This window comes from Perca fluviatilis, chromosome 14 (assembly GCF_010015445.1).
Source record: "Perca fluviatilis chromosome 14, GENO_Pfluv_1.0, whole genome shotgun sequence".
Taxonomy (NCBI): domain Eukaryota; kingdom Metazoa; phylum Chordata; class Actinopteri; order Perciformes; family Percidae; genus Perca; species Perca fluviatilis.
In genome coordinates this window covers 28,582,573-28,607,081 of record NC_053125.1, presented here as the reverse complement: position 1 = coordinate 28,607,081, position 24,509 = coordinate 28,582,573, and the positions used below count along the sequence as shown (strand labels likewise).

The following is a 24,509-nucleotide window of genomic DNA, read 5'->3' as shown; positions in this document are numbered from 1 at the left end:
AACTGTAGTTATTTTGGGCAGGTGAATATTTTCAACTGGATGAATATGAAGCAAGATATTGCTAGAAAGGTTCAAGTCAATCAGTCAGCGTTTTCTGGTATTATTGTTAACAAAACATTTTTTTTACTCCTTGTAATCAGGTCTGCATGTTTGTATATGCTTCAGTTGATTTGCTGTCTTTCCAGATTTTTTTGTCTTTCTCTTTTTTTCATCTGTGGTGGGAAACTTTGAGGCAGATTTTTTCCCTTTATAATAAATTTTTTTATTTGCACCAAAGAGTATGATGGACTAAACAGAGAAGCGAGTAACAAATAAATATGAATGTACCTGTGCATGTTGATAACATAATCTGTCTCACACTGTAAATTCAGACTTTGACTTTTTTCCCCCATGATAAACCAAAGAGGTACATAAAAAAAAAATAATTAAATGAAATAGAAATTCACTTCTTTTTAAGCAAAAAATTTAGATCTGTGCCGCAAGGTGAATATGAGATTGTATGATTGTGCATAGGATTATTGTTACACATCCAGACTTCCTGTCCCCAGAGGCTGCTAAATTTGTTATCCCTCATGGGTGTGTTTTTTTACCCCAGCATCTGCTCTGAAAAAACCCATTTGTTCCAGTTATATCTGCTGCTGTATGAAAGTCAGCGTTTCTTTGTCACAGTGTGCGTACCCGTCAGTATGCTTCTGTGCATGTATGCACGCCTTTGTGAGCGAGACAGAGCGTGTTTGTTCTATCAGAATCACGTATGTTGTGTCACGCTGCAGCCCAGTGACCCAGACATTATCGAATAGAAAAAGAAAACGCAAGAAAAAAAGAGAACAGCACCGGTGTTGCTATGTCATGTCCTATTGGAGCTCATTCATTAGGCCTAATAGGCCTAATCCACCACTGCATGGAAATGGATTTACATCCAAAGAAAAGAACATATATTTTGTTTGTTTGTTGGTTGTTCTGTCCAGATTTCTTCCAGCTCCATTTTCCATTTCCAGTGTGTGCGCTGAATGAAATGACCTCACTGCTGCTGCTAACCTTTAGGCCAGACTGTTCTCTCGCTGTGACAAACAAGACATGCTCTCATGATCTCTTCCCCCAAACCAGTCCCTACTGGTTTCAAACCACAGGTTCATTACCACACCAAAGAGAGACAGGGGGAGGGGGGTGGAACAGGGGGTTGCAACGATAGAGGAAGGAGAGAGAGAACAACAGACAGACAACTGAAACTGAAACATGAGACACAGAGAGAAAGACGAGAAGACAAAAAGACGAGGGAAAAAGCAAGGATCAGGGATAGAGGAGTCAAAAATGGAAGAAAGGGACAAAAACAGAGATAAAGTTAAAGGGATAAGGAAGGTTAAAGAAAGAAAGAGAGGACAAAGCGAAAAATGGACGAGGAGACAAATATGAAAGGATGTGTAGCTAAACAGATGAAAACCTACAGAGATTAACAAAGGTAAAGAGCCAAGAGGGAAACAAGGAGATAAAAAAAGACATTAAGAAGAAAGCATGGGAGCTATTTAATGCAAAAAAGAGTATTTAATATGCCCAATATTGGCACAAATACAGGCATTTAATTAGCTTGACAAGCCAGACCCACATCAAGATGTTGGGTATGGGAACTCACCATTGGCAGGGCTCAATCCGAGGGGTGGGATAAACGGTTGTCTTTCGTCGTCCGGCGACTTTCGTGCGCAGAAAATCGAGTGAAGATAATTACCTCTTCTGAAGAGTCCATCATGTTGTTTTTAATCCTCCGTGTCCTCCTTGGCTACTAGCAACTGCGTGGGGCTTGTATCATGTGGATGTGCCGACAGTTTGGTTGTCAGTACTTAGAATTACTCATGGGGAGGACAAAAACTACACACTATAGCTTTAACGACTCCAACCGTTTAAGCATGATGACAGAAAACACACCTGTGGGTCCGGCCTAATTTATGAAACACTCCTATGGGTCATATTAGAGGGTAGAAACCACTTGTTGGGTTGAAATGTTGGTGTGAGACTTCTGAAGAGAAAGGTGATATAATTACAAGAGGAGAAATTACAAAAACAGGGACAAAGAAAGATTAAAAGAAGGAGGATGTGAGGATGGCCAACGGATCTTTATTTTTTAAGTTAAAGAACCAAAAATCGGGAAACGCCATTTAGAAATAGGAGGGCAAAAAAAACGACTTGTGTTCCATTATTTTGTTTTGGCTGCTAAGTACACAGACCCAGGACGATGTGAAATTTAGTGTTTCCTCGCTGTGGGTCAGGAGCTTGTGTGCTCCATTGAGCATTGGTTTGTCACACTCATGTTTTTCTCCTTTTCTTGCTTCCCCTCCTGTTCTTCTCCCTCTACTTTTCCTCACCGTCCACTCCTCCCATCTCTCTGTTTCTATCTACAGTTTGACATCAACCAGCTGATGACCTCAGTGAATGTAAGCCAAAGCCTCAGCCCCGTCCACAAGCCGCTGGAGTCTCCGAGCAGCATCGGCAGCAATAGCGGTGGTAGCATGGGTGGTGGTAGCATGGGCGGGGCCAGCGGCATGGCCGTGGAGCAGTCGCCAGTGGACCGTAGCAAAGGCTTCTTCCCCGACGAATCAGAGCCCCTGCTTCGCTGCGACTCCACCTCCAGCAAAGACTCCGCCCTCAGCAGGAACGGCTCCTTCATTACCAAAGGTGAGATAATTAGCCGTGTCATTGCCAAGAAAACCAATGCGAGTCTTCGGTGTGACTATAACCTTAGCATGGTTTTTTAAATAGGACTGCAAAAGACGTTTATTTTCATTGTGCATTATTAATCTTTCTAGTATTTTCTTGATTAATCGATTAGTTGTTTAGTCTATAAAATGTCATAAAATGTAAAAAAAAAAAATGTCAACCAGTGTTTCCCAAAGCCTGAGATGACGTCCTCAAATGTCTTGTTTTGTCCACAACTTAAAGATATACAGTTTTACTGTCACCGAGGAGTAGCCTGGCTCCGCCCTCCTACAAACTTACGCTCAATTTTCATTTTCCTTCAGTACAGTTTGCGGTATATTCGCAGGTTTTCTCCGACCAAATCTTTGGCGGTCCAATCCGCGATCAGAGGGAGTGGCTGAGAACGATGACGTTGAGGTTGTGCGCTAGTTTGAGTTGTAGTTCCGTAATGGCGGTGGAGAAAGATGCGAGCGAAGCCATTTGGTCCGTTGTGGCAACGCTACCGAATATCCAGAAGTTAAAGCCCGAGCAAGAACCATCTTTGCTGAGTTTTGTTGGTGGCCATGATGTTGTGGCCCTCCTCCACACGGGGTTCAGGAAAAGTCAGATTTTCCAGATCACTCTGTTAGTGGTGAAGGAGTTGGCTAAGGGGAACGCTAGCAATGCTAAGCCGACGTCACGACCAAACTTTAGCAATTGGTTATGGCAGATCCAGAGTGGCTCTGGGCAGATCCAATAGTTTTAAACTTCAACAGAGTACCCGCCTTCAAGGAAGTTAACACTTGTCGATGGAAAGTGGCCAGACTCTCTGTACAAATGAAATGTACCAGAGTCTGGTAGGATCAGGCTAACAGAGGAGTGAAGAAACTAGAAAATATTCACATTTAAGAAACTGGAATCAGAGATAAATATATAAATAAGCTAAGCACCGAGAGGAGCCATGTTGCCGCTGGGCGGTTACCTCGGGAAGGAACTTGTTTTGGTGGAATGTGTACTTTCAAAGGTTGTTTTAGTCATGCAACAGAAAACTCAGATTGGACAGATAGTCTAGCTATCTGTCTGGATTTACCCTACAGAGATCTGAGGAGCAGTTAACCATAGTATTCATAAATCGACCAGAGTTTAAAATTACAACAAACAGAAAGCGGAAGGTAACGGTCATCCGGCCGAAAAGAGTGAATCCTGGCGGATTTTCCGGCAGCAACGGAGCAATCCCGGAAGTGGGAAGTCGTGGATATAGGCTATCAATGCAGTAACAGAATATTGATTCATATTTGATCAGCACTGCCTAGTTTTACAGTTAGATCTGAGTTTCGCGAGCCTTGTGCGTTGCGATGGACGGACCTCATTTGCATACAGTTGAGGTTGTTATTGTGCAAATTCAGATATGGCAAATAGTCAGTCAACTCGTGTAGTGTTTGACTAGTTCACAAACACCCTCTGATTGACTTTATGGTATATGTAGCAATAAGTCACGTTATACGCCCTCAGATGTCCTCAGCTGACCTCAGCCAAACAAATAGGGAAGTTCCAAGAGCCGCTCCAGGGAACTTTCAACAAAACAAACTTACTGGAAATGAGAATAATATCAAGCCAAGAATCTGAGGACAATGGGGAAGGGTCATTAATTTATATCAAGCAAAGCCAGGTCAGACAGACCTTGTAAAAATTGCCAAAGTTTGCATGCAAGGCTGTCTGAGTCTGAAAAGAGAGAGAGAGATTTGAAAAAATGTTTGTCGGACATTATAAAGTTGAGTTGAAATGTTACCCTAGGCTTTTTCTGAGAATAAACCAACCATAAATCTGCAAATCTCCTCTTGAGTCTCCTTGTGCTACAACACATTCGTCTCATCATGCAACACGCCCAGATACTCCTGCTCTTCCATAGAAATAAATAGGATCCATTGACATCACAAATGCTAAGGATCCAGTGTATCTGCACCTTCATTTTACATACCTGGATCCAGTTTTGCTGTTTGGTAAAATACATAAATTTATGCAACATATACAAAAAAAAAAGAGCAAGATTGTGACACAGGGCCCCTCTTCATGATAGTGCTCCAAGATTGGAAATTAAAAGAGATCCCACCTTCATTTCAGTCCCTTAGTCATGCAAATTACCAATTTTTTTTATTTTTATTAAATTAGCAAAGGTATACAGTAAGCCTACTGTTAGCTAATAGCTATCTTAAACACAGTTAAAACGCTTTAAAGCTAAACAGTCTAAAGTGTGGCTGTATTTCACTGGAAAGGATTCCAACACCAGGAGTCACAGTCCTGAATGTGCAACAGTCAGTAGCTAAAGACACAGCGCAGCTTACTGGTAGCCTGCAGCAACATTTTGCCTTCCCTTTGCCTGCATTCAGGTGCAAATAAATTAAAAGTCATTGTTAAAACTGTAATGGCATAGTACTTATATTGGTAATTGCTATCGGCAAGTACCCAAATGTAAGTACTTGGTACTTGGTCTGAGCAAAAAGTGGTATCGGTGCATCCCTATCAGTTATTCAAGAGTACTCATCATGACATTTAAAGCCGGGTCAAACTTACTTAAAAGTTTTATAATCCCCAAATGAACTATAAAGTGGTGGTTCAGAGTAATTTCACCCTAAGGTACTTTGCACCATGACCTTGAGACAAACACCCCCAGAAGCCTTTATCCCGTGCACACCGGGAGAGTTAGAGTAGCGGTTATCAGCTGAATAGCGCAGGGGCTAATGGATCCAGTGATGTATCTCAGTCGACCCCACTAATAATGCCCAAATGATACCAAACTTCTACACTAGTACAAATAGGTTATGCACTCATAAAACGATGGATTGGAAAGTTTGTAAGTACACCAGAAGTTTATGTAAATAACACTCTGCCTGCTGGCTTCTGCTCTCTGCTGTTGTTGTTGTTGTTGTTGTTGTTGCTGTGTAAGACAGTAGTAGTCGCTTACAGTCTTCATAACATTGAAAGAGATGCAACAAAAATATTTAGTAATTTAATGATTAATAATAGGTAATGTCTCCAAACTTACCTCTATTATAAGTTGTCTACTGCTAGTTATACTACAGCACTTACTTAAAAAAAAAGTTAAATTAATGAATATTTTTGTTGCATCTCTTTTCGGTGTTGTAATTTGTAGACGGCCCTAAGCACTCTTACTGCCCGTTAGGTAGCGGCAGCAGCAGCAGCAGAGACGAGAAGCCAACAGGCAAGTGTTATTTACATAAACTTCTGGTGTACTTACAAACTTTCCAATCCATCGTTTTATGAGTAAATAACCTATTTGTACTAGTGTAGAAGTTTAGTATCATTTCGGGCATTATTAGTGGGGTCATTTACGAGATACAAACGTGGGTCCATTAGCCCCTGCGCTAAGCTATTCAGCTGATAACGCTACTATACGCTAACTCTCCCAATGTTCAACCCAGGTGAAAAAAGCTTCTGGGGGGGTGTTTGGCTCAAGGTCATGGTGCAAAGGACCCTAGGGTGAAATTACTCCGAACCATCACTTTAAAAGCATCCCGATTCTCCACTGGAGACTCACTTCGACATGTCCTACATTTTTGCCTGACAAGGCATTTCTGGTAGCCAAGACAGATTGATAGAGACTCTGGATTGTTGGCAGTGGACTGTGTGTAGACACTGAGTATCCGTAGTTTCACTTTCTTCACACCCCTGGCTAATTATTCAGACACTCACTAATGTGTCTCACGCTTACTGAAAATTATGTGACAACAGTGCACTCTGTTTAAACATGGATGTGTGGATGCTGACTGCCCTCATGTGGTCACTCTGGCTATTGTTGCTAAATTAAAACCATTTTCTGCATTCCCTTCCATCTAATATTTTATAAGCAATAATGCTGTATTTTAATTTATGATAAAAGAAAACTGCAATCCGTAGACACGACTTATGGGACATTCTTATAGAAAATGTGTACAAATTTTAATTAATTAGTTTTACTTGGAAGATCCCTGTTGATTAGATGTATCTGCCGACAGTTGACTGGGGTTTATTGGGACTGATGATTATATTACTAAGATTGTTATTGTTTGTTATTGACCACTAGTTCCTGCCTAAACTACTAACGATGATAATAAACTTTGTACACATTTCTAAACTTGCCGGTCATGGCTGAACACGAAAAACCGGCCAATTCCAGTCACCGGCCGGTCTATCGTTGCATCTCTAGACTGTTCTTGTTTAATGCTTGTGTGTTGTATTGTTGTAGCTTATCTAATCTTTTAAGCCGTCAACCTGATAGGGACTGCAGGTGAAAATTAGCCCGTGGATAAATCTTACAAATTTACATGTTGGATTTTGTGCTAATGTTGATAATGTGCGTTTGTACACTTTTTTAAATAAAGAAATCTAAAAATTGTTGGTATAAAAAGTATTGATTGGAGCAGCTTTGAGATCATTACAATGACCGCTATTCCTATCTATTTCCTCCAGAGAAGAAAGACACTGTTCTCCGCGGAGGCGATCCCGCGTGGCGACCTGAAGCGCCCATCTTCGACTACATGCTGCACATTCCACAACCCAGAGGAGCTGCACGCCATCGATGAGATCCCGCCCCGAGGACAAGCTGGACCAGCTGTTTGAGATCTGGGGTGCAAGAGTCAGGAGGCCAGCCAGACGCTGCTGGACTCGGTCTACAGCCACCTCCGGACCTTGTTATAGTGGAGGAAGGAAGGAAGGAAGGAAGAAACAACACGGATGAGAATTGGCACAGAAAAAGAAAGGAAATGCCTTAGTAGGAAGGATGACTCAGATCTGATGTTGTTCGGAATAAGCTTGGCTTGATATTTGATCTGCTAAGTGTCGGACTCTGCCATGTCACATTGTCACAGGATTTGAGCTAGGTGTCGAGATCATCTGCCTCTCTCTTTCAATCTACTTTTACTGGTACTTTTACTCCTCCTAACCCTCCAGTCTTCTTCAATTGTCTCGCGGTGTATACTCCTTCCAACCCTCTACCATGATACAGGGTCAATGCTCATTGTAATTAAAGCATCTCTAAGTGTCACACCAAAGGAGTCCTTTGGTTAAGGTGGTATTATGATAGCATCATGACCTTAACAAAAAGCCTCCAAATTTAGAAAAAGCTGATTTGAAGAGAAGCTGACTAAATGGAAAAACAAAAACGCACTTTCTTTATCTTAACTGGCCAATGCCTTCACTTTTAAAGGGTCATTCCAGTTTTTTCGTGGGTTGCGCTAGTCATCCTGGCTTCCCCTGTTGCCTTTAACATGATTTAAGTGTTTAAAAAAAAAAAATCTAATTTAACGTGGGGAATGCTAAATGATTGCAAGAAAGGAAACTGCACACATAAAATAGTAAATAAGCTATCGGCTCTAAATAACACTGATATTATCCGTAGGGGTTTGAAGATTCTTGTAGACCACATTCACAGATGTTTGCCGAGGTATGACTTGACGCTTAAGTCATGTGCCTGAGCTGGTCCCTTTTCTCAGCCCCTAATTTTTCTTTTCCACCCTCCAGTTGCCTGTGCTTGGAGCAGATCGTCCATGGGTCTCTTTGTAAGCACTCTGCAAGACCAGCAGGGGCGGGTTAGATTAGAAGGCTGACCTGCTGCTCTTGGAACGAAAGCCATATATCAAAAAATACTGATAATCAAAATAATCCAATATTACAATAGTGGACTAAAATTTACCTTAATCTAATATTAATGATATATGGCTTTGTTCTTTGAACTGTTTGCTTTTGGACAAAGGCTCCAAAAATGAACTATGAACTGTACAGGAAGAGTGCAGTGCTTCACCACCTGCTCCGTTTCTCTGAAACCAAAGCCATATATCTAAAACAGTTTAGATACGTCAGCTTGGAAGCCCTGTCACTGTTGGACTCCATGGACAGTATATAGAATAAATAATTCTACCAGCACCATTCAGATCTCTGCTAGCTAGCCCTGTTTGCCTCAACAAATGTAGCTTTGATGAAGTGTTCTTGATACATTTTGGAGCTTCATGTTTGGGTGTCTTGAGTGTTTCAGTGCTATAGTAAGACTAATAGAATACAAGTGATTTTGTCATGCAGTGGTATGTTGCTACATGCCCTATGTAGTTGGTATTGAAATGTAACAATGATGCACTAATTCTATTTTCTGTTGGAGAGGCAGACATGTATTTTCTGGTCCTTTTATTTTCTTTTATTCTGAAATGCTGTTAACTAACAATTGGTTTTGTTGTAATGTTTTCTACATTTAGTTTGATTCATTATGTTCCTTGTAGCATCTCTTTGTTATCCTTATTTTTTTTACTTCTTTGTATCTGATGCTTTCATGGGCATTCAGGTGTATTTCCCCACGCCATGGACAAGATGACCTGGCTGGGATGTAAGATGCATACCCATACCTCTACTCTTGAAGTCTGTCTACTTGTGTTACTTGGATTTAAATAGAGGAAAATAATAAAATTCCTTTAAGTTCCTTCCAAGTTCCACGCCTTAAAAAATAATAACGAAACTTAAAAAAGCACCACCAAAACTCATCAACATTTGGAGACGCATTTTCTGGGCACCATGAGAGCAGCAAATGATGGACTCTGTTTTCACCAAGCCAGTTACTATCAAAGCTCCTGTGGTGCTAGATTTGAACTCACCGGTTGGCTCGGACACAGGGGTCTTTACCTGGACTAATGACTTTTTTTTCATTTTGTTTTTTCAAGTATTCCAGACTGAGTGAAGAAGATTGAAGGTTGTGCTGCTGTGGAAATTCGGGATGTTGGACAATGATGCATTTGAGAATGTGTGGAGCTTGCTCTCCACGACATGCTGTGGAGGCTCAAAACTGTAGGGTGTGTGCTTTATTTTCTAAGGAAGTCTGACAGGGTGAAGGTGAGATGTGAAACGACATGTGGCTCCTGGAGTGGATGATTTCATCAAACTTCACGTGTGTAACCAGTATGTTTACTACTATGTAACCTCTTAAAATCAACCAATTAAAGCTCAAAGCATTTGTCATAACACTGTGTGTGGTTGTCACTTATTCATATTTTTGTATGTGATTAAAAATCTGAACCAACTCTTTAAAATAACAATTTTAATATTTTTTTTGTGTGTGTATAATAACAATTTCCACACAGGATTAGATATAACCCATTTTCAGGCAGGGAAAATAAAATATGATTTCGATTTTTCCTTAAGGGTAGGGAAATCACAGAGAAACGTACGGTGCTGGGGTCACATGTCAGGGTATCTTGAACTTTTAGTTGGTGTTCATTGACTGTTTGTTTGTTTCCCCCATTCCCTGTCACCAGCACTCACTCTCTCATTCTCCTGCACACACTTCCTCCCCACTGGATTCATACCCTCGCCACTCACGCGAAATCAGACGCCTCCCAGTCCCCTCAGTCCTAATTGCCACACACCTGCACCTCATCAAGCCTCATCCTCAGTCCACCACCTACATAAGCAGCACTACCACACACCACACCGCTGTCTAGTCTCGCTTCCACACGACGCTTTGACCACTGCGTTAAGCCTAGTCATTCCAAGTTTGCCTTACCTGTACTTTTGTATCCTGTTGTCTGCTGCTGCTCTGAGACCTGCCTACCCAGCTACCAGATTTCCTGCCTGTTGCTTCCTGCTCGTTGGATCACTGCCTAATAAAGATCTGCTTCATCATCTAGTCTGTCTCCTGGTCATCATCCTGCGGATACAGAAGACTAGACCAATGACAACTAAAAATGGATGAGGATGCCATGGAAGATTTCCTGTTCAACCAGAATGGAGACACTCTTGGAGGATTTCAAGGCGTAATTCTCCATTACTATCAGAATCCAGAGCTGGGAGGAGGACTTTTAAAGCAGCAGTTCTGGTTGGGTTTGATGACCCACTTTGCTCAGATGCTGCTGCTCAAGGACCTCAACCTGCCTTTTCGAGTTTCTGGACCGAGCTCCTTGTTTGTGGTTCCTCCCTCACGGTAGCTTTGCTGGTCCAGAGCTAGCCGATCCCGATGCCAAAGTCCTCGACCTCAGGCGACTTCAGTAGGGGAGCCATTCGCCTGCCCAGTCGACTCAGAAGCCTGTGAGGGCCTATGGCAAGAATGCTGTGACTGAATGATTCACAGTTGCTAAGCATAATAAAACATAATGCTACTATGTTACCTACTACGCTCTTCTTATGGTGCTGTCGGGGTTTTCTTCCCTAGAGAGGAGTTTTTCTTAGACACTGTCAGAACTGCTTGCTCTTGGGGGAATTGTTGGAGGAGCTTTGTAAATTATAGAGTGTGAAGTTCTATATACCTACTCTATCTGTAAAAGTGTCTAGAGATAACTCTTGTTATGATTTGATACTATAAAATAAGAATTGAATTCAATTATGATGCTGCTGAACATTTTCTCAAACTTGTAGCTGATGATCACATTATTATTGAGGGTGCAGTTATAGGCAGTCATTATAGGTAGCTGTTTGGGTGTTTAAACTCCCACATAAAAATGCATACACAGGGGAAAACAACATTGTAAACAAATACCAAACATGTTTCTGCCTTTATAGTAATTTATGACTGAAGGTAAATATGGTGCAAAAGAGAAACTTTTCCACCTATTGGAAAATATTACAACAAGAATTTCACAAATGTGTAGATTGATTTTTACAGATACAATGATAGCAAACTTGTAATGCAACATTTACCCATCATTATTTAATATAAATAATAATAATATAGCAAAATCAGTAAACGCATGATTACAAGTATTGCTACTGTCATTGTATCTATGTTAAAAATAAATCTACACATTTGTAGGAGTGATATATATTACATTCAGATCCGGGTTGTGAAAATGTTTTTATGAGTGAAAATCTCAATTCCAAGTTCAGATTTTTATGTTCTCCTGGAAGCTGGTCAAAGATAGACACCATAGTGGTTTAAAAAAGCTGCTTCCCCTGTTTTCTTGACAAGTAGGTTTCAGTAGTAGTTGCTAATGTTTTAATTAAGGTGTCTTGGTTGAGAATGGTTGTTGGAATATGTCATGCAGGTAGTTTGGTCCCATCCCCTTTAGTTACTTAAAAACTAACAGAAGTGCCTTAGATTTCCATTCTGTATTAAATTGGGAGCCAGTGTAAGGACTTTAAGACTGGCGTAATATGATCTGTTCTTTTTATTTTAGTTAGGATCCTGGCTGCACTATTGTGGCCACCATTTGGAGTGGTTTTAAAAGTCTTTTTAGGGGAGTCCAGCATCATTGCAATAATCAATCCCACTAGAAAGAAAAGAATGTATGTATTTTTTCAAGATCCTCCTTTGAAATATATTCTTTTTTAGTTTTATTGATATTTTTAGATGAAGGTATAATAGATTTTATAACTGTTTTTAATGTTGACTGCTAAAATTTAGATCTTATCTATAAAAGGTTTTTTACCACTTTCTTTGTACCAAGCCCTTCCTTTCAAGCAAGGTAGAAAGTTTGCATCTTTTCCTCCTCATTTCCAAAAACTACCACCTCAGTTTTATTTTTTGTTAAGCTGGAGGAAGTTCTGTGACATCAAGTATCTATTTCTTAAGGCACTGTCAGAGAGTGTTAATGGGGTTATAGTCATTGTAGTAAAGATATGATAGGAGATAAATATGTTTCAACAGAACCTTAAATAGATCAAATTGAAACGCTTATAGAGCATCAGGGTATCTCATTTGGTAAACTATAAGATGGCAGCCATAGGAATGGCTGAGGATGTTTCATACCACGACATTGTTTGATGTGTGACAGTGCGATGACAGGTTTTCCCTGAGATTTCAAAGCTTAGGTGCAATGACGTCACACATTCATTTGCATATTGGTGATGTCATTGAACAGTTATTTTTGCAAAAAAGCTTAAACGAGGTTGTTGGTTGCAGCTAGGGAAGGATCATTAGAAGCAAAACTTGGAGGAGCTTGTCACTAAAATGAGAATAAGCATGTCCACCTTAAAGGTCAGCCCAGGGTTGGTGAGTGAATCTTAGCTAAAGTTGTCGCTAAGCTCCGTTTCACTTTAAACCAGCAGGTAGCAAGCAGGACACAAGGAACTTGGCTGAGTCTTGAGGAGTTATTGGAATTACCAACAGATATACTGTACACAGACTAAAATTCTACATTCACATCCATTAAGCAAATGATTATTAACTTCATACTCACAGACAAACACAAGTCCCTCTCTTTTCCACCACACACTATCTAATGTGCGGGCTATACCTAAGCTGCGTATTGCAACATGCATGTGTGTGTGTGTGGTTGGGACACTGTTTGTGTCCATCTTACAGCATAGTGTCCCGAAGACAACAAGCAGGAGCCCTCCTGTTCATCGGCTTCTATACAGTCTATGTTCACAGTCCAGATGATGTCCAAATTGTTTTTATAAGTTTATCGCGGCTACGGCTGCCCCTAAGCTCTATAATGGCAGAATAACCCTGCATGAGACTCAGAAATTGGATTTATCAACAAAACTGCAGGTGGAATACTCGCATTTACCATCGAGCCTTTGCCATGCAACACATCCACTTTCTGGAGTCTCATGCGCACACCAAGCCTGATTTCCATGACAATATTTCCAAACAAACATTCTATAGCAGACATTTAATGTGTACCAGCAACGACCTGATAAAGAGATTATTAAGGTGCATTCATATTATGAGTTAAGTCTAATCACACTTTACTGACCTGAAGAATTTAAAGGGGCTGTCAACGCTGTGACCATGAATGGTTGTCAAATCTTCTTCCTGCAAGTCATATCATATATCATATTAGCTCACACGATTTTAGCTGCATTTCTCCAGTTTATTAACAGTAGATTAGGCGGTGACGGTGTCACAATGCAAACCGTAGAGGTAGTATAACACTGTATGTCCATATTTTTCGATAAATTAATAGGTACAAAATTTTATATTTTCAATTGTGTCAGATGGAAATAATGAAAACTTTGGAGTCTAAAGGGGCTTTCAACATATACACAGATTTTCTTAAAGCCATACTAATGCTCAATGTGTAATAAATAAATATGCAGATTACAATACAAGCTTATAAACCAATTAACACCACCAAAACTGTCAAATATTAGTCGAGAAAACCTGGTAGGGATGTTTTTTTATGGAAAAATCTTTAAGTACAACATATTTATCTCTCTCGGAGAAAATAGTTCCCACAACCCCTCTCTCCTTCTGTAGTCACCAAACTCCCCTACCTCAACACCCCCCACCCACCCCCCACCCAGCACTATCTGATTCTGACTGCAAGACACATGTTGCAGTACACTTCATTCAGCTCAGTATCAGTGCATTTAACATTACTGCAGCCATCTCTTGATTTATACTTTTGTTTAGACCCCACACACACACACAGCGTGGTAAAAGTTGCAAAATGGCGACAGAGTCACGGGCATGTGCCACGTTACTAAATGGCTGACCTGGTCCTGAGAACTACACCAATGCTAAACTAAGGTTTCCATTTGACACCAACCCCCTCGGCACAATTTCCTGTAAACTAAGATGGTGTTGGTTTATAAACTGTAATGTTAGCTGCCAGTAAACTAGCTACATTGGCTTATTTACTCATTGCTGACAAGATATAAGTTAGCTGCTAACATTTTACTTTCAAATTAATCTATAAGAGTTTAGCTATGTAGAAAACAGTACAAATCTATTTTAAACAGAATTGTAATGGTATAAATGGCAGTAAAAATCAATTTTTAGACTCACTATCTCTTCCGAATGGATTGTCCAGCCTATCTCCATACAGTGAAGATCAGACGCCCAGAGTTCACAGCTTACGTGAGGGGAGGGGCTGGACACCATAAGGGGACTCCGGTATACCACACTGGCCACATGGCCAGAGTGGGGATGGGGGCGTGGTCGGATGGGGACTTGAACAACGACATACATGTGTAACAGTGTTTTCTTTTAAACGGCGCCAGTAGCTCAATTTGAGACAACAATCGAAACCAAACGAACCCTGAAACCTTTCAGGCAGCAGAGGCGAATGCTTTTGGCTTAACTTGAAATAAAATAATTATTTTTTTAATTTTTAATTTATTATTAGTTAGTTTTTTTTCTCAAAATTAAGCCAATGACAAGTAGTACATACTAAATGGATACATTTTCCTCATTAGCAAAATTAATAATAATTATAATAAATATTCTTATCTTATATGTTCATAACATTCATCAAAATCATCTGTATAGATGCTTGTGCATGATCAGGACGTGCTCTTATCCGTTCAGTAGATATTTGAGTTCACCCCAGGCCAAAGCCAGAGCTCCACAAACTTTTCCGGTTGCACCTAACTTTTTTCACCTGTGCGCACTTGCACCAAAATTTTTTCCTCGCATCGCTACGTAATGCTGAATGGCGATACAACATATATAGCTCGTTTTTTAAAAGTGGGTGGTAAATGTTCAGTTTTTAAGTCAAAGCCACTTTTCACAAGCTCTTTATTAAAACAGATTGTGATTAAAATAAAATACAAAGACAAGGGTTTCCTTACCAGTTTGAAAATATACAGCTGCAACACATGTAAAATGGAAGTTATCTAAAATAAATAGCCTAGGATATATATATATATATATATATATATATATATATATATATATATATATATAGTATAAAAGAGAAGCTCCTTCATAAGCTTTCAACAACAATAACAGACTGATTAAAAAAAGAGGAGCCGGATAGGCTCAGTTGGTAAATATAGAGGGTTTGACCTGGACCTGCGCCTTTCCTACATATCACCCCCTCTCTCTCCCCCTTTCATGTCTTCAGCTGTCCTATCAAAATAAAGGCCGAAATCTTTAGAAAAAAAAAAAAAGAACGACCCGAAGACCGAGGGTGGCGAAGGACTGGTATGCGCGGTATGGGGCGCTACTCCAGAGATGACGGCTGACTCATTAGCAGCCGTTACACCCGTCTTGTGTAGGCTATGAAATGTCTATATCGTCACTGCGCTGCATTTTTTATGATCCAGCAGGCTCACATCATACCTATTACTCAACCAACTGAAGTTAGCTGCATTTAATAACTTCCAATGTTTTTACGACAGGGGGGCGACGCAGTAACAGAGAGTTACCAGCGGAAACACTTGTTCCAATACAGGTTTCCCTCTCATACTTAACAATATAAAGCTGTGTTAATAACAATTAAAACTGTAGACAAATGTCGGGAGTTTGGACCAGTTGCAGGTGAGCCGGCCGGTGTGTGAGTGAATGGGGGGGGCTGCACGGAGGAGAGATCCAAACACAGGCACGGCTTTCCAGAAGGAACGGGTCATGTACCGCAACATTAAACCATATCAATAGAAACTACATCGCTTCGTTAGTGGAGAGGCAGCGGATGCGAGGACGTTAGGTGCACCGGTGCGACCTAGGAAAATCTTAGGTGCAGCACCCTTACAAGATTTTAGTCGCATTTGCGACCAGTGTATTAAATCGGCCTCTTGAGCCCTGCAGAACTCACCTAAATGAAAGGGGAGGGGCCTGGACACGCAGAGGGGACCCTAAACACACCTCGTATTTAGCCATATGGTAAAGGCATGGCCAGAGTGGGGGATGGAAGTGGTCAGGATGGGGACTTGAACATGACAGGTTGTGTGTAACAGTGTTTTCTTTTAAATGTGGTAACATTAGCTCAATTTAAGACTACAATTTAAACCATACGCTACAAACCCTGAAAGTTTTTAGCATATAAGCAGACAAATATTTGGCATTATTTGAAATTAATTTCTTCATTATTATTGGGTTGTTTTTATACTAAATTAATAAATTTCTCCCCATAAATACAAAATTAATTAATAATAATTATTATACATATTTTTATCTTACATGTTCACAACATTCATCAAAATATATTTCATATATTGTAGTTCTCTGATTCTCAAATTTGTTCTAGCAGCTCCCTCTCTTCAATCTCTCTCTAACTACGCCTCCACCACAAACCCTGGTTGCAGCTCGTTGAAGCCACCGTCTAAAACTGCCATTTCCACCAGCTGAGAGTTTGTAACAGAAATAAATGCATTATGGATCATTTTATTTCTATGGTTTGTAAGCTCACTTTCACCGGCCAATGACTTCTGTTGAAACAGAAGACGTCTCTATCATTTTAAAACCAGCCTCGGAGACTTGACCAGCTGAAGTACGCAGCAACACCATTAGCCGGTTTGTGTCCAGCTGAGACGAGCCAGTTTAGACTGCTGAAACTGCAATGATCTAAAAACAGTTGTGTCCAATTACGCCAATCTTTGGTCTAAACTCTTCTATAATATATTATAAACTTCCAATTTGATAAAAGTCAGTGGTTTATCAGACCACAAATGAGACAATTATTAGAACAACACAGAAACTGTCTCTCACTTGTTACTCAAAATTGTCGTTGAAAATAGAAATACCATAAATATGTCAAAATACACTGAAAGGGGCCTTTAAGATGTCCTGTTTGATTTAGGATTTTGTGAAAAAATGTAATTGTGCTGAGAGCAAGCAAGCAATCCGGCAATTCTGAGAGGTGCATGATGCCAGGGGTAGCGCCAGGCGCCCCTAGTTAGCGGCACTGCTCCTCAAAGGAAGTTGAGTCCGTGCAGAGCGATTTTGCTGGCTTTTATGTGTAGGCACGCTTTAAGCAGTCTGGACCATAGAAATTATATGGTTTGGAGTATGTTATTAATACATGAGCTGAAAATTTTCAGAATTGTATTCATAGTTCCCTTTAGGCCTTACAGCTTTTAAAGTTAATTACAAAAGTAACAATATATTTATCATTGTTAGCTTATACTATATTATCTATATGTAAATGAAATGTATGGATAAGATGCAGATCTGAAGCAACATCAGAATTATCCATGGTAGAAAAAAAGGGGAGAATGGTTGGCAAGCAATAAAGCTGAACTGTACCAAACCTTCAAATGAGCTTGAATATCAGGTATGGTAGTCCAGCAATGAGGTGGCATAACTAAAATATCAAAACCATATTATAAAAAGGTTGCTCAAATCAAGCAAACTGATTTGTTCTGGTTCATAACAGGGATATAATAACAACCACATACACAAAGCTATAATTAGAATTCCTTTGAACAACAAGTATCACTCCAAGTTTGAGATACAACATTACACAAACTGATAGCTGGTTACGCACGGACAGAAGCTGTTCATCTGCACACACACTGCCATGAAACAGAGTTGGTTGGTGAAAGTATCTATATAATGTATATATTTAGAATATTTTCCCCGCTTTATTTTGCATCCCAGACAGCCCTTTACTAAAAGAATTGAAGTTGTTGTCTATGCTCTCTTAAAGCCTTCTTCATTGATAAACACAGCAATTTTAATCTAGCAGAAAACAGGATTTGCTCTTCTACCACTGCCGCCAGCAGTTAGTTGCTTGTCTAGTTCTGTCTCGATTGTTAAGTTAGTTTTTGTTATTGTGTGCCTTTTCATTAGCTTTATAAAAGAAATAGTCAGTGCAAAAAGTCTGTGCTAGGCTAACATTATCTGCCCTGCTATATGTTAGTGCCTTTATCACAACATACTATGGCCTGTTGTAAGCTATTACTTAAGTATCAAAATATCTTAATCATCTCTTAAATAACTATAAATATAATTATAATTAATACATATTTAATGCATTAGTCTTTATTATGCACATGTATAGCATAAAAATAACATGAGGTTTTGTTTGGAAATAACCTCCAAACTGAATTCATGCCAAACTGTCTGTTCCTCTGGGCGTCTCTGCTTCAGAGGTCACAACCAGATCAGTTAGAGACATATTGGGTGGGGGGGAGGGACTGCGATCTGCACCTGCACTACTACTGCATTCAAGGGGATATGGAAATGGCAATTTTACTGACCCTGACTGGTCATGTTTTTTACTAAAATGGAGGGACTGCTGATTTTTTTTGCAGTTATTTTAAGACAATTTAGCTCTTGCTGAGTAATTCAAGGCATCCTCTGACCGGGATGACTGACAACACTGTTCTGTTTGGTGAAATGGCCTCCAACATGAAGACCCATAGTTCTGTAATATCCAGGCACACCCTGAACACCGTTAGAAACATGCTTGTTTGTTTAAACCTAAACATCCCAAGTTATGAAGGATGCAGATGTACCACCATGATTAATCCATGGTGAAACATATTACATTTTTTATCAAACTAGGTTGGGCTGGGTATAAAGAAAATCTGGGCTGGGTAAGTAAGTGATCTTATCAAACAGAATATACAGATTTCTTTGTAAGCAATAGCAATAGCAGGGCGAGGGTTATAAAAGGCGTTTGTGGCAGAAGGCTGTCATATATATATATACATACAGTTCTTTGTTAATGAAGGGAAAACATAGATATGGTAGCTTTCAACCAATGATCGATTTAGCAAACTGGATAATGCAGCTGAGTCTGGCTATGTCCTGAGTCCTGTTTACCTTACCAGAAGCAGGAAGTATGCTCTTTCAAGCTTTTTGCAGTGGTGTTGATTTTTGCATCCCACTTCAGATCCTGGGATATTGTGTATTCTTGAATGTGTGTCCCAGTGGTGACTACTGAGCCAAGAATATTAAAGATGATAGGTAAAGGTCCCAACTTTTCCAAACTTAAATATATTACAGAAGTTATAATTATGAAAGAGGCGCTATATATATTAAAGCCTACCTTTTATTTTTGCTCTCTATCAAAGAAAAATATGTTGTATGCTGTAAATCAAGGCCCAAACGCATAAAGCCCGATAATTGGCCGCAATTCTTTTGACCTGCCTTATTTGACCTGCCTCATTAGATGCTTCTCTGGTGCACTGCAGGCATCAGATTTTAAGCGCAACACCACAGAACCAGCAGTATTGTAGAAAAGGTCGCTATTTAGGCAAAGGTTTTGTATGTTACAGATCCCCCATCAGTAGAGGCATTATACTTTTTGTGCCATAGCCGGACATTTCATTTTTTATATTAAGAAATATTTAAGTTGCATTCATTCATTTTCACTTTTTTATAATGACTGTAAGCTACAGAACAAGTTTATAGTCCAGATTATGGATACATGACCAGAGGCACCGACCCTGCACTTACAAAACAGATGCGATAGGGTTTTTTTGTTGTTTGACGCGCAGGTCACTAAAAATTATTGTAAATATGTATGATATAGTGCTTGTTCCTCATCCTCCACTGCATCAATCCTTCCCATTTTTCAGCTCATTTGTAAATGCCATCACAATGATTACTGGGCTTTTAAGAGAAACTTTCACTCCGTTTCCGTGACATTTTGGAATTGGTTTAGGTGCACAGAAGTATGAGCTTGATTCACACGATCATATACATCCCTCTAGGTGTTTCACCATCAACAAAAATAAATAGAAGGCTGTTTGTAGGCGGATCTCGCGTGGTGTATACACACAACTATCATGCTGCTCTCACACCTGGTCAGTGAACGACGAACAGACCAGATAATGAACGCCTTTTGTTGCGTTTTGGCCATTTAAAACATTGGGTGTACTTTAAACGCGCGTGTGTCAGATGCTTTTAGTGCATTTGGAACTTTAAGCTCAAACTTTTGCCACGGAAGCTACTGTATTGGAAGGTTACTCCTGAAAATTTAAAGAGTGCTGGAATGTGGAACGTGTGATACTTGTAGAATGGGGTTATTATCTTCTAACCTCTGCCTATCGTCTTTAAAGGGCAGATGGAGGGTGCTCAAGGGGGGCTATTCCTGAAGTCCACAATCATCTCCAATGTCTTCTGAGCATTTAGTTACAGGTTGTTGTGGCTGCACCAGGATGCCAGCTACTTGACATCATGTCTGTAAGCTGACACATCATTGTTGGATATAAGCTTTACAGGGGCTAGGAGGGCCAGTCAGTAGTGTACAGAGAGTAAAGCAAAGGGAGAACAAACTGCACTGTAGGGCTCCGGTGCCGAGAGACATGGTCAGTGAGATGTGTCCTTTCTGAGCCTCAAATGATGTTTCTAATTCAGATTTTGGAAATATGTGGCCAGATGGGAAACCCCATCTCCAGCATAACAGTTTTGGGTTAAATTCCCACTGCGATACATCAACCAATGTGTCCCTGAGCAAGACAACTTAACCCCTAGTTGCTCCAGAGGCGTGCAACTCCTGCATATGTAGCAATTGGAAGTCACTTTGGAAAAGCAGCCTCCGCTAAATGACATGTAATGTAATGGAGCTGTAATCCACAAATCGAACCTTTGCAAGGTTACTAGGTCTGGTTTTATAGTTATATTAGATAAATGAGGTAATGAAGATATTAGGCACAGGCGTTTGACATGACGAAGATGTTGCATGCATGGTTAGTAGCCTATATTACCAAGTTTCTAATGTTATGAAACAAAACTATGAAGAAATAACTGAGCAAGAAGATTTAGAGATGCATCTGAAGGGCCAATAGGCCTATAGTGAGGTGTTTTTTACAGTTTCATAACCATTTGTAAATAGATTCACTGATTCACTAGTATATTTGATGGATCATCAGGATAAAAAACATTTTGAAAATCAGTAATCCTATCTTGATAATTTAGATCTATAAACAGGTAACTGGCAAAGTAAATATAGTTATAGTATTATGACAGAAAGATAAACTAGCTATCTGCAATATAATTACAGTAAAATGTAACATTTAACTTAACTAAGGCAACAAGATTTGTTCATAATTCTCTTGTTATGTTAGACAATAAATAGCCTCATTTTAGTTATAATTGCAACTTAAACAAAAAGAAAAAGCACATTCTAGGAAATGTTTAAGCAGAGATAGCTTTTTTAAGTGGAATTGAATAGGCGGTTAAATTGATTTTATGTTAAACCACTAGATATTGATCAAATTGTAGGACTTTAATTTTATGTACTGAGTTTGAGTTACTATGGCTGGGCTAACAGAAAGTTCAACTTGTATTATGCTGTAATACCATCTCCCACCAGGAGGGGTGCATCATTGACTGAGTTAAATTTTCATATGCTGCAATACCATTTTTCTGACCGGGAGGGCCTCTCTCACGAAAGTTCACACTCTTGCATTGCACCGTTTGCCAGTAGGCCACTCGCCTTGACACACACCGTAAGCTTTATGCAAATTACGCGATGACATCACCCGAATGTTGATACGAAATTGCCAGATCTTGCTCCCATGGCGCTATTCAGGAAGGTTTTGCTTTTGGAGCTAAGTAGGGAACTACTGCGTGGAGGGTGTTGTCCACACGTGGCACACACGCACACACACACGCCCCACCTTGCGCGTTTATACACAGTGCGTACACACACCGCACACACACACCGCGCACACACACACACGCACACACACACACACGCACACACACACGCACACACACACACACACACACACGCACACACACGCTCCGACTTGCCCACTCCTCCTCGTCGTACTCCTGCGCGTCCCGTCGGCTGGCGTCCTGTTGCCCCGGCGACGTGTTGTCGCAGAGCAGCCCGTTGCTGTGGACGTGGCTGCCGTGGTCGCTGGCCGAGCGCCGGCGGTGGATCGCCAGCAGGGCGCGCTTCACCAGCTCGTCTTTCAGCGCGTGGACAAACTGCTCCGTCTGAGGGAGAAAGGACGTGGTTGTCAGGACGCAACGAGACGCTCACAGGTTTCCCTAATACTGTATCTGAAGTCTCTTTTATATAGACCTTAGTGGTCCCCTAATACTGTATCTGAAGTCTCTTTTATATAGACCTTAGTGGTCCCCTAATACTGTATCTGAAGTCTCTTTTATATAGACCTTAGTGGTTCCCCTAATACTGTATCTGAAGTCTCTTTTATATAGACCTTAGTGGTCCCCTAATACTGTATCTGAAGTCTCTTTTTATATAGGCCTTAGTGGTCCCCTAATACTGTATCTGAAGTCTCTTTTAATATAGACCTTAGTGGTCCCCTAATACTGTATCTGAAGTCTCTTTTATATAGACCTTAGTGGTCCCCTAATACTGTATCTGAAGTCTCTTTTATATAGGCCTTAGTGGTCCCCTAATACTGTATCTGAAGTCTCTTTTATATAGACCTTAGTGGTCCCCTAATACTGTATCTGAAGTCTCTTTTATATAGACCTTAGTGGTCCCCTAATACCGTATCTGAAGTCTCTTTTATATAGACCTTAGTGGTCCCTAATACTGTATCTGAAGTCTCTTTTATATAGACCTTAGTGGTCCCCTAATACTGTATCTGAAGTCTCTTTTATATAGACCTTAGTGGTCCCCTAATACTGATACCCAGGGCTCGGTTTACACCTATCGGCATTTCTAGCCACTGGGGGACCATAGGCAGGCTGGGGGAACTCATATTAATGTTAAAAAACCTCATAAAGTGAAATTTTCATGCCATGGGACCTTTAAATAAATGCATAAATGAATATGTATGCCTGTGAAATACACCCTGAAATAAATAAATGAGGCAACAAATATTTAAGTCAATGGAAATATAAATATGTAAATGCATCAATATATATCAGTAAGTGGCCGCGTTAGCTCAGTTGGTAGAGCGGGCGCACATATGTAGACGTTTGCTACTGTCCTGTGAAAATAAAGGCCTAAAAATGACCCAAAAATAATCTTTAACATATATGTATATATATATATATATATATATATATATATATATATTTATATATATATATATATATATATATATTAATATTATTATTTTTTATTAATTTAAATAAAGGATGTTTTTCTAAAGACATTTTATTTCAAGGACTTTTATTTTATAAATACACTTATCTGTGTCCCTCTCTTTTTATTTTCCATGTCTTAAATTCAAATAAAGGGGGCGTGGCATATTAATTAATTAATGTCTTCATTTAGTTTTGAATGAAATTGCATCCCATATTCTCTCCCCCCTCTCCTCACCTGCTGGCTCAGGCTGTCCAGCACCTGCTGCAGCAGCGCGGCATCGAGCTCCAGAGAGACGGCCAGCAGCTCCTCGGCGAGCCCGAAGACGAGAGGCTGCAGCTGGGCCACGCTGGCCAGCAGCTCCCTGGCTCTGGAGCTCTCGTCCTGGGAGTAAGAGATGGAGCTGGAGAGAGAGAGAGAGAGAGAGAGAGAGGAGACATTCCTGTTTTCATTATCACTTTTAAGGTAAATTTTTTTTGATATTTTTGTCACTTATTTCAACGTCTTTTTCCGAAGTTTTCATTTTCACTTTAAAGATTTTTTTTTTGACATTTTTGTCACTTTTTCCCAAGAGAGAGAGAGAGAGAGAGAGACACGGAGGAGGAAAGAGTAACGTGCACTGAAAACTAACTCAAAATCTAACGTTTCGAGACCAGTGGTTATGCATGTTTTAAACTTTGAAATTATATTAAAACTTGTTTTTTCAACGCTTTTGTCAACTTTATCGACACTTTTTTGTCATATTTTTTCACGATTCTTTTGTCATATTTTTTAAAGCTTTTTTTCCCCTAGTTTGTCACTTTTTTTCTGCAACATTTTGTTTTTCGGTGTCAAACTTTTAAATTAAATTAAAACTTGCTTTTCAACTTTTTGGTCAACTTTACTGTAGTATTTTTTCACAATTCTTTTGTCATTTTCTTTCTTAGTTCGTCACTTTTGTTTTGTCAATTTTTTTTGCGCTTTTTATTGACTATTTTTTGTCATTTTTTCGCCCAAAGTTTTTAAAGCTTTTTTCCCAAGTTTTTATTATCACTTTTTAAAGTTTGTTCTTTTTTTTTTTTTTTTTTTTTTACATTTTGTCACTTTTTTTTCAATCTTTTTTTAATCTTTTTTTATTTCAAATGCTATCAAATCCAATTAAACACCTAAATTCAATGAAAGCAGTGAATTGATAATTTTAATTTACGCGTAAAGAGTAATGGTTGTACAGAACCATCTACGTTATATATTGTTTTTTTG

General features: G+C 39.7%; 1 protein-coding gene and 1 pseudogene across 1 annotated transcript; one reads left to right on the top strand and one right to left on the bottom strand.

Annotated features, from left to right (window-relative positions):
- Nucleotides 1–2,370: 2,370 nt before the first annotated feature.
- Nucleotides 2,371–7,247, top strand: LOC120572582 (tumor necrosis factor receptor superfamily member 21-like). The gene is made up of 2 exons (XM_039821903.1): nucleotides 2,371–2,667; nucleotides 7,135–7,247. Exons 1-2 carry the CDS (start codon nucleotides 2,412–2,414, stop codon nucleotides 7,245–7,247), a joined length of 369 nt encoding a protein of 122 aa, XP_039677837.1. The 5' UTR covers nucleotides 2,371–2,411.
- A 3,397-nt stretch (nucleotides 7,248–10,644) lies between these two features.
- Nucleotides 10,645–24,509, bottom strand: part of LOC120572581 — a 46,205-nt pseudogene continuing 32,340 nt past the window's right edge.

Bases quoted from the DNA above. Each gene is read 5' to 3' on its own strand.
- LOC120572582 (XM_039821903.1), top strand. From the start codon at position 2,412: ATGACCTCAGTGAATGTAAGCCAAAGCCTCAGCCCCGTCCACAAGCCG. The intron at 2,668-7,134 runs GTGAGATAATTA...TATTTCCTCCAG, and splicing joins CGGCTCCTTCATTACCAAAG to AGAAGAAAGACACTGTTCTC.